The 14246-nt window shown below is 41.4% G+C and overlaps 1 protein-coding gene across 1 annotated transcript; it reads left to right on the top strand.

The window, feature by feature from the left end:
* Positions 1 to 4511: 4511 nt before the first annotated feature.
* LOC311050226 (cytochrome c oxidase subunit NDUFA4-like) lies at positions 4512 to 4757 on the top strand (the record flags this gene model as incomplete). The annotated part of the gene is made up of 1 exon (XM_084064209.1): positions 4512 to 4757. The coding sequence occupies one exon, from the start codon at positions 4512 to 4514 to the stop codon at positions 4755 to 4757; it is 246 nt and encodes an 81-aa protein (XP_083920335.1).
* Between the last annotated feature and the right edge of the window lie 9489 nt (positions 4758 to 14246).

Genomic DNA, 14246 nt, shown 5'->3' with positions numbered 1-14246 from the left:
GACGCCCAATCAGACAAAACACTGGCTGAGTGAAAGGGGCGGAGTCAGATCAGTGAACTAAACAACACATGTAGTATTCAAGTAAGGAGGAGAACAAAGGATGCAAAAATAAAAATAAAATATCTGTGAAGAATTAACTTTTTGGCCTGTTTTTTTTAAATGCCACACTTTATATTGATAATGGTACACTAGATTTACTTAATTCAAACTCTTTAAAATAAAACATTAATTTAGATAAGCTTTATTGATCCCCTGAGGCAAAAAAAAAAAGGTGTCATAGGAGGGCCAGCTTGTGGCAAGTTGAAACACAGTAAAGGCCAGGGATCTATTTGCTGGGGGATATGGATGCATCATGTATCTGCTTTTGATATGTAAATAAGTAAGCCTTGCCGAGCCCTTTTTATGGCTGGTGGGGATATGTTTTATCCCTGCTTCTGCACAGGGATGGAGGGATGAGTAAATGATAAAAACAAACGTATACTGTATGAATGAATAAAAAAAATCTTCATCTATGTCCAGTTCAGGAATTTCAGGGAGGCCACGAAGGCCATGGCCGCCGTTGCCAGTTTGGCCTTGTGCCCCAGGCCACAGTGGCCTTAAAGGGATAGTTCACCCCCAAAATGACTTTTTTTCTATCAATTAGTCACCCCATGGAGACTTGAATTCATGGATATTTTTTTGTTTTTGTCGCATTCCTAAGCCAATAATTTGATGACTGTCAGCCGTTACGGTAGGAGACACAAAGAGTCTCCTTTGAGTCTCCTACCGCTGGTCATCAATTATTGGCTTTGGAATGTGACAAAAACTATATCAATGAAGTCTCCATGGGGTGACTTTTTTTTATACTTTTTTTGGGGGGTTAACTATCCCTTTAATGCCCCAGCGGACTGTACCACTTTCTCCTCTGTCAGGGATTTATTTCACTGTAGATAGTCTACATAATTATTAAAATCATCCTTAACCCTTAAATGCAATGAATTGTTTCAATGGACTAAAATCTTGTTTAATTGGATGGCCTTCCTGCACCGGCATTTGGACTTTGTGCCCTCAAAAAATGGACAACACCTGGTTGTGTCACATTGTTTGTTGTTTTTGTTCATCCTTATTACAAAATGTCATATACAGTAAAAGTCCACACATGAGAGGCTTAACTAGCCTACTGTATATACCTACAGGTATAGTATAACATTATATTGCCCACCCTAAATTGCACATGTGATAAATACCCTTCAGATGTCTTTAATCAGTGCAAGTTGTTAATAGTTGAAGAGTTGATTTAAACTCATGCCTTTGGCTTTGGGACTTTTGGGATTTCATTGTGAAGCGCCAAGGGTTGACAGAAACTTTGCATTTGTCCAGTTTCTATCTATTGTTATTCTACCCATCCCCCCTTCTGACTAGGCCAGATTTAGTTGCTTGAATATAATTTGCACTTCAGTTGCACAGTGTAAAAACGTTCCATAACTCAGTACAACTTTGCGTGTGTGTGTGTGTGTGTGTGTGTGTGTGCGCGCGTGCGCGCGTGCGAGCGAGTGAGTGTGAGCAAGAGAGAGAGACAGAGACAGACAGACAGACAGACAGACAGACAGACAGACAGACAGACAGACAGACAGACAGACAGACAGACAAACAAACAAACAGAGACAGACAGACAGACAGACAGAGAACACAGCCTAGCCATTGACTGGCTCCAAGAGAGGACAGACTCCTCACTGCACACAACACAAGATGAGGTAGAAACCGAGCTGCACTTTTTAATTACCTGTTCACTACACATCAGGGACAGATACGACCCACAGATTACAAGCACCCAATGGGAGTTTGAAACCATGACTAATAATGAACAAACTCTGTCACGGTGTGTGTCAGGTGAGGACCCAGATGCAGAATGATGAAGCAAGGTAGGTCAAGTCCAGTATAATAATTAATTGAATAAAACAACTAAAGCTTACAAGAGGTGAGGCAGACAAACAGCAGGGTAGAGCAAACACAGACATGAAACACACTAACTGGCAGAGAACTGAGGTCAATCGAGAAGTTGATGATGAGGGAACAAGGGTAGCTGCAGACCAGCATGCACTGCACCAAGATAACCGCACTCTCCGAATTTGAGGGTTAAGCTCTGCACACACCGGGAGCATTTACAGTATTTAGTGCGATTCATTTGTATTATTTAAACTGTTGTTTGTGTTATGACTATATCCGCACAGAATGTGAATATTACGCCATGACAAAACAACATAATTATTTTTAAAAACATTTATTTGCGTCATTCCTGGTGTGTATAAGGACTTTGAATGTATGAATGTTAGTACACAAACGGGTATTTCCAGGTAGAATGTCAATGAACGTTTCCACATTAGCTATGTTTAGTTTATCAACCTGTGGATATGTATGTGGACAAAATACATAATATTTCTAATAGTCAATACCAATATCACAAGTGTCCTGTTGTCAAAAATAAGATGAATAATACTGTTCCAATGCTGTTGGTGTTATCTACCCGGACATACATGTTTGTTTGGTCATGATGATGTCATGACAAAAAATTGGAATAACCTACCAAAAGGAGTAAAGGAGTGTAAAACCCTACTCACTTTCAAAACGGCTCTAAAGATACATACACCTTCAGGAGGCTGCAATTCGAAAATGGCCCCTGTCAAAGTCTTAACCTTAGTGCCTCTGCTTTGTTACAAGATGGGGCACTTTCCTAACATTCCTTGTGGTCTCATTAGAGTGTCCGAGATGAAACATACTATTTAGCAGGCACTAAGTTGTATAATAGCATACTGTTTAGTGTGTAGTGCGTTAGATACTGATTTTGGAAGCAACCCACGCCTGCACCTTTGCCCTTCTCTGGAATGCAGGGGTGGCCGGATTTGATTGGTAGACGGAGAATGAGGTGAGATGAAAAGACTGGCTGGACTAACGAGGTGTGGAAGTGACAGGTGTGCAGGTAACAGTGACAATACATTTGACTATAGGAGTGGCCAGAGGGAATGCAGAGAGAAAGATAAACAGACATAAAGAGACAGACCTACCATGACAACCTTCCATACCTTCTGGGTGAAGAACAGCAATGTGCAAACACAGCAGCAACATTTTTTTTTTGCTGTTGTGACAGTAAAAAGATGTCCAATGGAATACAACCACTATAAAGTCTACCGTGTATTCCTGCACTATACGGTACTTATCTCAGTACGTAGACCTACTGCAGGCCTACACACAAACTTTTAAATACTTAGGGAAATTGCTGCTTTCTTTTAAGTTAATAACGTTATGCTTACTTACATGTATGTAAGGATATGAAGTTTCTACGTAATATATTTGATTGTAAAAGTTGCAATGTTACTCAGCTCTGTACACATTTAATTCTAGTTGGCCTATATAATAGTCTAATTACAATGTACACTGCCCATGGCAATGAAATCCCTTTGAATTGAATTGAAAGGGAGAGAGAGAGAGAGAGAGAGAGAGAGAGAGAGAGAGAGAGAGAGAGAGAGAGAGAGAGAAGGTTAGAAGATGAGAGGAAATGGAGTTAGCTGTCTTAAAGTAATACTTGAATACACTCATTGTATTGTAAGAACAGACCAATGGCATTCGGTTGGTGGTGTGCTGTGCTAGTTTAAAACAGACACCTTTGCGTGTAACACCATACAACAACCAGCCACTGCTTGTAGAGTAACAGTGGCACAATCAAAATGTCTTCTCTTTCTCCCTTTGTGGGGAATTACAATACATGAAAAAAATACAGTAATTATGAAGTAATGTAATACTTGTTATGATTGTTATGCGTTTTATGAGGGCTTATTACATGACTCTCATCTCTCGATGACATCACTTCACACTCGCTAGACTCGATAGGAGTATTGATAAGCTCAAAACTTATTGATTCCTTATAGAACCGGATTTCGATCTTCATCTCTATTTTTTTCTCCTAGTTTTTTTTAAGGTAAAGGGGAAACTGTCAACTGTGTTGTTTTGAAATAACATAAGTCCAAGTGAAGGATTTCTGTTATGAGCTTGTAGATCAGCTATTTTTTGGCAAAGAAAAAAAAAAGAGCATCCCTGAGTGACCCCAGTGACCTAAGTAGAGGGTTTAAGTGGATAAACACAGCAGAGATGTGATGGGTAATTTGGGGGGGAGTCTGTGAAAAAAGGCCATGCAGTCAGTGCATGTTTTCCTCTATGCCTTCTATGCACTTTATTTTCTGTTCCTTTGTTATAACTAATATCCGTTGTCAGAGAACTTAGAGGCCTATCTAAGACATCAGTTATCTATGACATCACATTGTCAGAGTATTTCGAGGGCAGTCTATGACATCACTACAATGATGTCAGTCATCTCTATATATGGACATCTTCGGCAAGCAAATAAGGACATCATCACGACAATGGTGTATAAAAGGAACAGAAAACAGATCATTTGACATAGACCATACTTATAGGTTGTGCACACCGGTCCTATACTTGCTACATTATTTTGGGAGAACTAAACCATCATTGTCAGAATGCTAGGCACAGTCTCAAAACAACTGAGAAGCCACCCAGCTTTGATCCCCCTCTTCATCTTATGTGGTGGTGCGGGGGCCATGTTCTTTACGTTCACCGGTCGGACCCTCGTCAAGAACCCTGATATCTGCTGGGACAAGAAGAACCAAGAGCCCTGGAACAAGCTGGCCCCAGATGATCAGTTCAAGCTTTTCACAGTTAACATGGACTACAGCAATCTGAAGAAGAATGGTCCTGAATTCTAAAATCATATCTTCTGCATGGAACGGGATCAAAGGCACCTTAGAAGAGAAAGAACAAGTGATCCCACCCCCTCCCCCTTGAACTTGGATTTCAAGTGTATTGTCACATTAAAGGTTTACAGGTGCATGTAAAAGAGTGGGTGAAATTATTTTTGGTTACAAGCTTCCATGAATTGCATTTTAAAAAATAGAGAGAAATCACCATGTCAAATAACGCAACAGCCTTCGAGCCAGATGTCTTGCTGCTGCTGGTCACCTTCAGTTCCCTCTGAAACGCCGTCTAAAGATTCTTAAACTTATTTTTGATGTATTCCACTACGATCAGTCAGCTTAATGCTCTTTTTCAAATTCACCAAGAGCGGATAAAAGCACACAATGCCGGAAATTGTAAGTGAAATTGATGGTGTTGTTTAGACACCCCTCAATGTGTAATTAAAATGTGCAGTCTATCAGACTGTGTTCATGTTTTTGTTTTTTTTACGAGATCTGTAGCAGAAAATAAATGCATTGTGCAAAATGCTGGAATGCCCATAAGGTCTGGCCCTTTATGGGTAGGTGGGTCATGATCCAAGGAATCCAGGGAAATAGAAGTGCTCGGGTAGCGCCGTTGTAAGATCCCTGCCCACCACCACAGAGATTGTGGGTTCGAATCAAGAAAGGCCAAAGATAAATCCAATTCATACACACACACGTGACACACACACTCACACGCATGCAGAGATTTCTGTAATCCTATAAATGTAAACCCATATATGGGCATATACTGATGACATCAGGGATGAACTGTCTGTCCAACCGACTTCAAACTCAGCGTGCATGTCGCAGAGGACCCGATGGAGTGCGGGGCTGAGGCACCAGCATGAAGTCAGTTGACCAGAAATGCTGATCTGACCAATATGTCCATATATACATAGGCACATTGTTTTCACTTAAAAACGTTTCAGGGTAAGAATTCAGTTCAACTTCTAGAGAAACAATCTCAATATTTTAAACTATATAATCTCCAATGATGTAAACAACCATCAAAAACTATTTTTTAAGGCTAACAAAAAATAAAAAATAAAAAAAGCATCCAGAACTGCCAATCCAACCAATTTGCCCATATATGGGCATGTAAGTATATGCCATATGCCCATATATGGACATGTAAGTATATGCCATATGCCCATGTATGGGCATAATACTGATGACATCAGGGATCTCCATATATGGGCATTAAAGGGACATAGGCAGACAGATACAGGGATGTCCATATATGGGCATAAAAGGGACACAGACAGACAGACAGACAGACAGACAGACAGACAGACAGACAGACAGATGATGAAATATATACTGGTGCAGTGCCCTTGTTCACATAGGCGATATTTAGGGGGGGCAATATATGTTTGTATATTTTCTTTGCCCCCCCTGGTGTCAGAGGCAAAAATTGCCTATGCTTGTTCACATTACTTGGAAAGAAGAAGTATGACATTCAGTCATCTATGATGTCAATACCCATTGTCGAATACTTGGTGGAAGCCTACTTGGAAGCTAGTCTATGATGTCAGTCAGCTATGTAGTATTACGACATCAGTACTCATTTTTGGAGTCCAACAAGCTTGCAGCTGATTTAAAATGACACCTGCAGTTTTGATTGACATCGTGTGACGGGCGCAATGGAGCGAGTTCCGTGATTTTATTCCAAATGACTTTGACGTCTACTCTAAATGTCTCAATGTCTCAAACTGATTAATAACGATAAATACTGCATTTATTTATGACTGCAGCGTGCCATTTGCGTGGCAGGTAAAAGGCTCTCTGCTGTGACTTGCTTGCCGATCTACAAGATCACACTGACGAGCGAAGTGACACGTTGTGAGTCTATAGATCTAGGCTATTTTTTGGTGTACGATACCATCCTACAACGACGTATGAATTAGGCTCTTAAAGTTACAGTATACACATTAATAATTAAATATGGGTACACAATTTACCCTAATTCTGTGTTGTGTGCTTTTTAGACGCTAGCGCTAGCGCGTCTCTACAGACAGTCTGAGTAGACTTTCGACACCTAAGCACTCAGGGGTCGACACCTAAGTCTCATTGGCTGTCCTGGCTGTCCTTCACACTTCCCCCCCTTTAAGCCAATGGGGAGTAAGTTTCCTTTAAAGCACCCGCCTCTCCTCCTTTGCAGGAGCGCGAGATTAGCAGCAGAGTCAGAGAGAGGGAGAGAGCCCCCCCCCCCCCCCCCCCCCCCCCACACACACACACACACACACACACACACACACACACACACTCACACACACACTAGAGATGCCGCGCTCCGATTTATCAATGAAAAAATGTGGATCGGATTCCAGCAAAATGACCGATAAAACGCTGCGATTAAAGCACTCCATTCCAGTAATCCGCTCCAGCACTTTGATCCTTCCTACTCGGAGCACGTTGGCTACAACCAGTGTTGCCATGTCGGCTTATTATAAGCCAATTTGGGCTTCTTTTTCTGTAAAGTTGCTTGTAAAAATCGGTAGTTAAGCGTTGCGTTTTTTGGGACTCATTTCATCGTGTATTTGCTTATTTAGGCTTGCTTACTTTTTTTTGTAATTATTGTTTAAACCAGGGGTTCTCAAATATTTTTTATAAATGTTTTGTGCCCAGGTTTTCCTAGACCTGGTTGCTTATTTCTCTCACAAAATTTGGCAACACTAGCAGCGCACCGGTGTTTCTTATTAGCACGACTGGAGGCTAGCTCTGGCCCATGTAGTATTTAGCAGAACTTCAGTACGAGCAGAAAGAAAGCAGCGATGTCAGCCGTGTGGGAGTTTTTCGGGTTAAAAGCCCAAACGGACCCAACAGCCCAGTGCAAGTCATGTCTAAAAGACATCCCACGCGGTGGCAACGTCGGTACACGGTACAACACGACCAACCTTATTAACCATCTTAAAAAACACCATAAAGCCCTATATTTGGAATATGAAAAAGCTACAGAAAAGAAAAGGCGACGACACGCTGGCCCCCAACAACCAACGTTGCCAGAGACATTTGAAAAGCGTGAAAAACTCTCAAGAGAGAGCAAGAAGGCAAAAGAAATAACAGAACACATTGCCCAGTTTATAGTGCTGGATGACCAGCCACTGTCTGTGGTAAATAATGTCGGATTTCAACGCTTAATAGAGCACCTAGAGCCTCGCTACGTTCTGGCCAGCCGCAGTTATATTACTGACACAGCCATCCCGCAGATTCACAAAGAAGTGCGAGGTTTTCTGACGGCATATGTGGACAGTGCAGAAGCAATTCGTTTCACGACCGACATCTGGAGTTCAGATGTAAGTGCCTATATATATAGCAGATCTACAAGCTCACAACGCGTCGCGATGCGACACGTTGTGAGCTTGTAGATCAGCTATTTTCAAATAGCCTTGGTATAAAATAGGGCTAAAGTGGTTAATGTATGTTTTATAATGTAATAATTTATATCTGCAAAGTAACTAGTAACTCAAGTTTTCAAATAATTGTAGTGGAGTAAAAGTAGCTGCCTCTGAGATGTAGTGGAGTAGAAGTACAAGTACAAGTAGGCCTACTGAAAACTGGAAATACAACAGTAAAGTGAAAAATACCTCAAAATTGTACTTAAATACAGTACTTGAGTACATGTAGTTACTTTACACCACTGATGACATGCCTGTCTAAGACAAGTCCCAGAGTATTCCTAAAACTGTATATATCTGTAGGCTATTTTTATTTTGTTATTATTGTCCATTCTATTTTCTTGCTTAATATTTTCTTCTCTTCATTATATCAATTATATGTAGAACCATCTGTGGTACAAGTTCCAACAACATTTCGCTGCTTGTATCTTTATGAGTCAGTAACAAATAAAGCTTCTTGAATTCTGCACAATCCTAATGTTGTAATTCACTACAGAAGGACTTGTTTTGTACCACAATAGGTAGGCTAGTCCTATACCAGTTACTTATTTTTATTTTAATGTTAAGACATTAAAGCACTATAAAAAAACAAGACATGACACAGTCATAATATAGCCGCAAAATGTCATATTGAGGTATGCCATTTTTTGGCAGAGTTCTTCTACATTGCAGTATTGATACTTTAACTTGAGTAGTTGGGGGGGGGGGGCACACACACAATACAGCTGCTAATAATATGAATGTCAAATCATATTCAAAAGGACATATATTGTCCCTAATGTATGATGCCTGCAGGTGGATCCAAAAATGGGTTTCTTACGACATCTCAAGCATTCATCTAGTTGACCTTCAATGCATTTTCTTTCCTCTGCTGTTCCATTTTTATTGCAAGTTGTACTTATGTTCTCTCTCTGTTTTGTTTTAACACTTAAATAATCTCATCAGAAGCAAGGAAGTAAGACAGAAAGAAAGAAAGAAAGAAAGTTCAATCTCTATTGGCTGAGGTGAAAAGGCCAACCCAGCAGATGATGAGATGTCGTACCCTGGTCACCTCAGTCACACAAACCATCAGCCAACTTCATTTACAAAGATTTGTGGAGGTTTCAAGGAACATCACCTCATCCATGACCCCCATCTGCTCTGCAGTAAGGAAGGCTGAAGAGACAAGAGGAGGTCATCTCTGCTAAGTTCCTACGCACACATTTTTGTGTTCATGACCATAAATCCAAACCGGGTAGCCAGCGAGAGTGCTTTGTGTCAACATTACTGTTATCTATTTGCTTATTTGCTCAGTTAATGCTCTCATTCAAACTGAGTGGTCACGACCTATGTCTTATTTCTAAAGGACAACCCACAACACCATGCCAAGACATGCAGTAGGAAAGCTGAGAGGGAATTATTAATCACTTTTTCACCTGTGTTAGGCTTTGTAAGGCTACAGGGACGTGTCACTAGAAATGCAAACTAGACCACACATAGCTAATGCTATGTAGACACACACACACACACACACACACACACACACACACACACACACACACACACACACACACACACACACACACACACACACACACACACACACACACCTATAAATAACATAGCTGAGGCTATTACTATAGCTGTCATGGCCCTTGTGTGGAGGGTAAAGACTGTGTTATTAATATTGAAAGGTCCAAGTCTAATTTCACATCTAATCAACACTCAGCTGCCCCTACTGCACAACTATGATCATCACTCACCTGGAAAAGTCACACACAAACACAGACGTGCTCCCACGCTCCCCACCCCCCCTCCCTCACTCTCTCAGTAATAATAAGATTGGTTCAATAACCTGGTGACATCTGCCAAATCCCTTGTGTGCTTTTCTGTCCTTTACCCCCCCCCCCCCCCCTCTATAAATAACTGATAGCTGAGGCTATTACTGGCTGTCATGGCCCTTGTGTGGAGAGTGAAGACTGTGTCATTAATATTCAAAGGTCTAATTTCACCTTTAATCAACACAATTCTGATTATCACTCACCTGGAGAAGTCATGTACGTGAGCCTCTCTCTCTCTCTCTCTCTCTCTCTCTCTCTCTCTCTCTCTCTCTCTCTCTCTCTCTCTCTCACACACACACACACACACACACACACACACACACACACACACACACACAGAGAGAAAGAGAGAGAGAGAGAGAGAGAGAGAGAGAGAGAGAGAGAGAGAGAGAGAGAGAGAGACAGACAGAGAGCGAGGTGTGTGTGTGTGTGTGTGTGTGTGTGTGTGTGTGAGTGCAGCATGCGTGTGACACACGCTGTGTCTGAACAACGTTGCCAGATGTTGCGAGAGAAATAAGCAACCAGGTCTGTGAAAACAAGCCCAAGAAAAGGCCACTTGAGCACTTTAAACCTATTTACAAATACATTGGATATTTGAAAATAGACGATCTACAGTGGGCAGTGGTACCACAATAAATCACAGCACCCTAAAATAAAACAACAAAAAGGGAATTAGCAACACAAACGAAAGGCGGGGTTACCACTACCACTGGGGCAGACATCACAATGGGAGGAGTGTGTGCAGGCCCGAACAAGGGCTGATATCTTATTTCTCAATGGTGTAACTATATTCACCCGACAAAGCAACAGTGTGTGTCACCAGTCCTGAAATTACAAGCGGTCGTATTAACCTACTATTCAATAATACTGAAATAAAAGAGACAAGAACAGAGAGATGGACAGTAAACCTACCACGTTCGCAATGCCCTAGCCCACACCATGCACAACAACAAGTAAAGATCAAACCATTATTTAATTTGTTGCTTCTGTAGCCTAGCTTTGATTACTGTTGTTCAGAATGATATATAATGCACTTCAGTATCTCTGCAGTTTAATCAAGAAGGACACTTTAAAGTAATGCTAGGTAACTTTTTCAATAAAACTAAAGTTAAATTGTATATCTTTTGTGAGTGGCAAATGTTTCACAACACCCACTCCATGAATTTCAACCCCGAAAGCCTTTTATTTATATATTTTTTATTGAACGTTGTCGGGGTTGACTGTCCCGCGAAAATGACGTCATCTGGCCGGAAAATGGAAGCGGAAATGCACCGGTTTCCTGTTTGGCCAGGAACTACTGCACCGGTTTCCTGTTTGGCCAGGAACTACCGTGCTAATAACAAACATCCATCAAACAACATCACGCTTCTACTACCTGGCCTGGCGGAGACACACACACACACACACACACACACGTTATTGTTGTATGTTTTGTCTTGTTTTCCCCCCTTGATTGTTGTTATTGTCCTGTTTATTTATGTTTTGTTTTGTTCTGTTTCTTAAATGTATTATTATGTATTCTGTAACCGCGGAGCCCCTTGAAAACGAGATGGTTCATCTCAAGGGGTTATTCCGAATAGAGAATTTCAATATACGCGCGCACGCACACACACACACACACACACACAGGCAAATAAAGTGTAGTGATTCAATTACATTACACAGTGCTGGTTAATTGATGGAGTGATGGCTTCTATAATAACCTTTCAGAGAGCCACATAATTAACATGAGGAGAATGTTAACACAAACACGCACGCACGCACGCACGCACGCACGCGCGCACACGCACACACACACACACACACACACACACACACACACACACACACACACACACACACACACACACACACACACACACACACACACACACACACACACTGAGAGCCCCCTGCATGTGCTGAAGGTCTTTGGGGACAGAGCCAACCAGCCTGCTAATATCAGTGTCTTGGTTTAAGCAAATTAAAATGGTGGGGGAATGACAGCAATGAAAGAGCTGTGTATTAGCATTCACTGGGTAATAGAGAGAAATAGCACAGTATAACTGGTCTTTCCCACTGGAACAAACAGTTGCGAGGAACCCAGGCCAAACGGCTCACTATAGGGGCCCCTTAAGGACTGTTTCTGTCTCTGTTTACATGTATTTGGTAAATATTTCATAATATACATATTTCTTCAAAGATGATGTACCGACCAAAGGAAAATTCAGTGGCTTCTATAATAACTTTCCAGGTTGCCACATAATGTTGACCCTGGCCATCACTTACACAACTGCTGAAGTCAAGTAAAGTATGACTCAAGGTAAGAACCTTTTTCCCCCTCCTTTTTTTCTTTGCTGCTGCTGCTTGTAGTGTATGTTGTGTGTATACTTATGTGATTCAAAATGTTCCATGTGCCATTGCTGTCATTTTGGGACCCAATGACTGGGTGGCAATGCAACATGTTCAATGACTGGCTGGATTTCTGGCTCTGGAATTGAATGCTGATGTGAATCTACTGTTTGTTTGTATGTTATGTTGGGTTGTGTCTGTACAGTAATGTATACTGTATGTGTAGGTCACTTCAATTATCCTATGGGTTAGTTTGCTGTTTCCTTTTCAAGCTAGAGGGTTTGGGCTTTGACATAACAGCCATCAATTCCAAATGTTCATTAGGAATAGAAGACTGATGTGGACCTACTACAGTATGTCTGCTGTGTTGTGGCAGATTTTGAAGGCTGTGTGAAGGGTGGCTGTATTGGTTCAGGACTTGTACTGTGCATATAAACAGCGGTCATAAAATAAGACACTGTATTAAAACTTTCAGGGTACATATTGACTTCCTTCAAAGCTTTCCTCCTGAGCACATCTGATATTTCGAAAACCCTCCTCTCCGCGGCCCGTAATGAATAATGTCTTCCATATCAACGCTAAAGTCAGTGAATCCAAATGAGCAAAACTTACAGAAGGAATCTGGCTGAAGTTTTCACTCCAAAGGAACATTGAAATGTTGTCAGGTGTGGCTGTAGCCATTTTGGAATTTTCAGGGTAAGCTACTTTCCTCTGCAATATGCTGATGTACAGTGCATGCTGCCTCAAAACAACTGCTAGAGGAGCACTTTAAGGGACAGTGTGTTTTGTTATTTGAGTTACTGTGCACGGTGACTTATTTTGGGTTCATTCAAAAAATCCCTGTGTTGCAGTTTTTGAGGTATCGGAGGCAAGATTAACCTTAAATATTTAATAAAATATCACTTGCAGCACTTTAAAAGTTTTTCTAATTGCACTTCTTATAAAGAATATTGTTTTACATAATTTTACATATACTTACACACATTAATTTGTACATGGGAGCTAATACTATTGTGTGTCCAATGGAGTGGGTGGTTTTTAGGATGGTGACTTCGGTTGGTTGGTTTGTGCGCCACTTTGATTGCAAGCAACATAATATGTTGCTCGCAATCAAAGTGGCGCGCAAACAATTTCAATGAGGTGATAAGCTATGATCATCTCTGAGTTTGCGCTTGGACATTTTGGACGGACAGAAGACCAACCAACTAGCTGCGTGGTCGCTGGTCGTAGCTACAAACTACTGGATTTGAATATGTCTTAAAATCTGGGTGGATTGGCCTGGAATGCTGAATGTGCTCGTAGTGAATACACCGTAATCAAAGATATGTATCATATAATTGGTACAGTAGATTGCAGGATAAGCCCGGGGGACCCCCAGGGGTCCTTGAGGGTGTTCCAGGGGGTCCCCAGCAACATTAGTTAATTTTGCATCAAAATCAGTTAAACCACTTTACAGCTTGAATAAAAACCTACACTACTCTCGATCCCCACGGGCCAGAAAACTGTGGAATGACAGCATGTACGGTAATAGTGTCAGAATTTAATAGATGGAAAATAGCTATGTTATTATCTATCCATCATAATCTTGAAGACATTCCGTTCCCCAGCTCAAGGAAGCAATATATGCTGTGTCAAGACAGTCATTTTCAATTGTGGATCACGTCACCGTGCATGCATTATTACAGTACATGGCTTTATATCCCACCAGCTGAAATCACTCTGACATCTCCAAATTTCTATTGCATACCTGGGAAACTGGTATCTCTGATGTCTTCTGAAATGTAACATTTGACACTGGGGCTGGATATGGTTGGCACTTCATTATCCTCATCTCGACTCTTGTTGTCTCCGCCAGGCCGAAAGGCATGGCGAGAGTATGTTTTGCACCCTGTCCGTCTGTCTGTCTGTCCGTCCGTCCGTCCGTCCGT

This window comes from Gymnoscopelus microlampas, assembly GCF_963454915.1.
Source record: "Gymnoscopelus microlampas genome assembly, chromosome: 8".
Classification (NCBI taxonomy): domain Eukaryota; kingdom Metazoa; phylum Chordata; class Actinopteri; order Myctophiformes; family Myctophidae; genus Gymnoscopelus; species Gymnoscopelus microlampas.
Note: the sequence above shows the minus strand (reverse complement) of the source record. Positions and strands in the feature narration are given on the sequence as shown.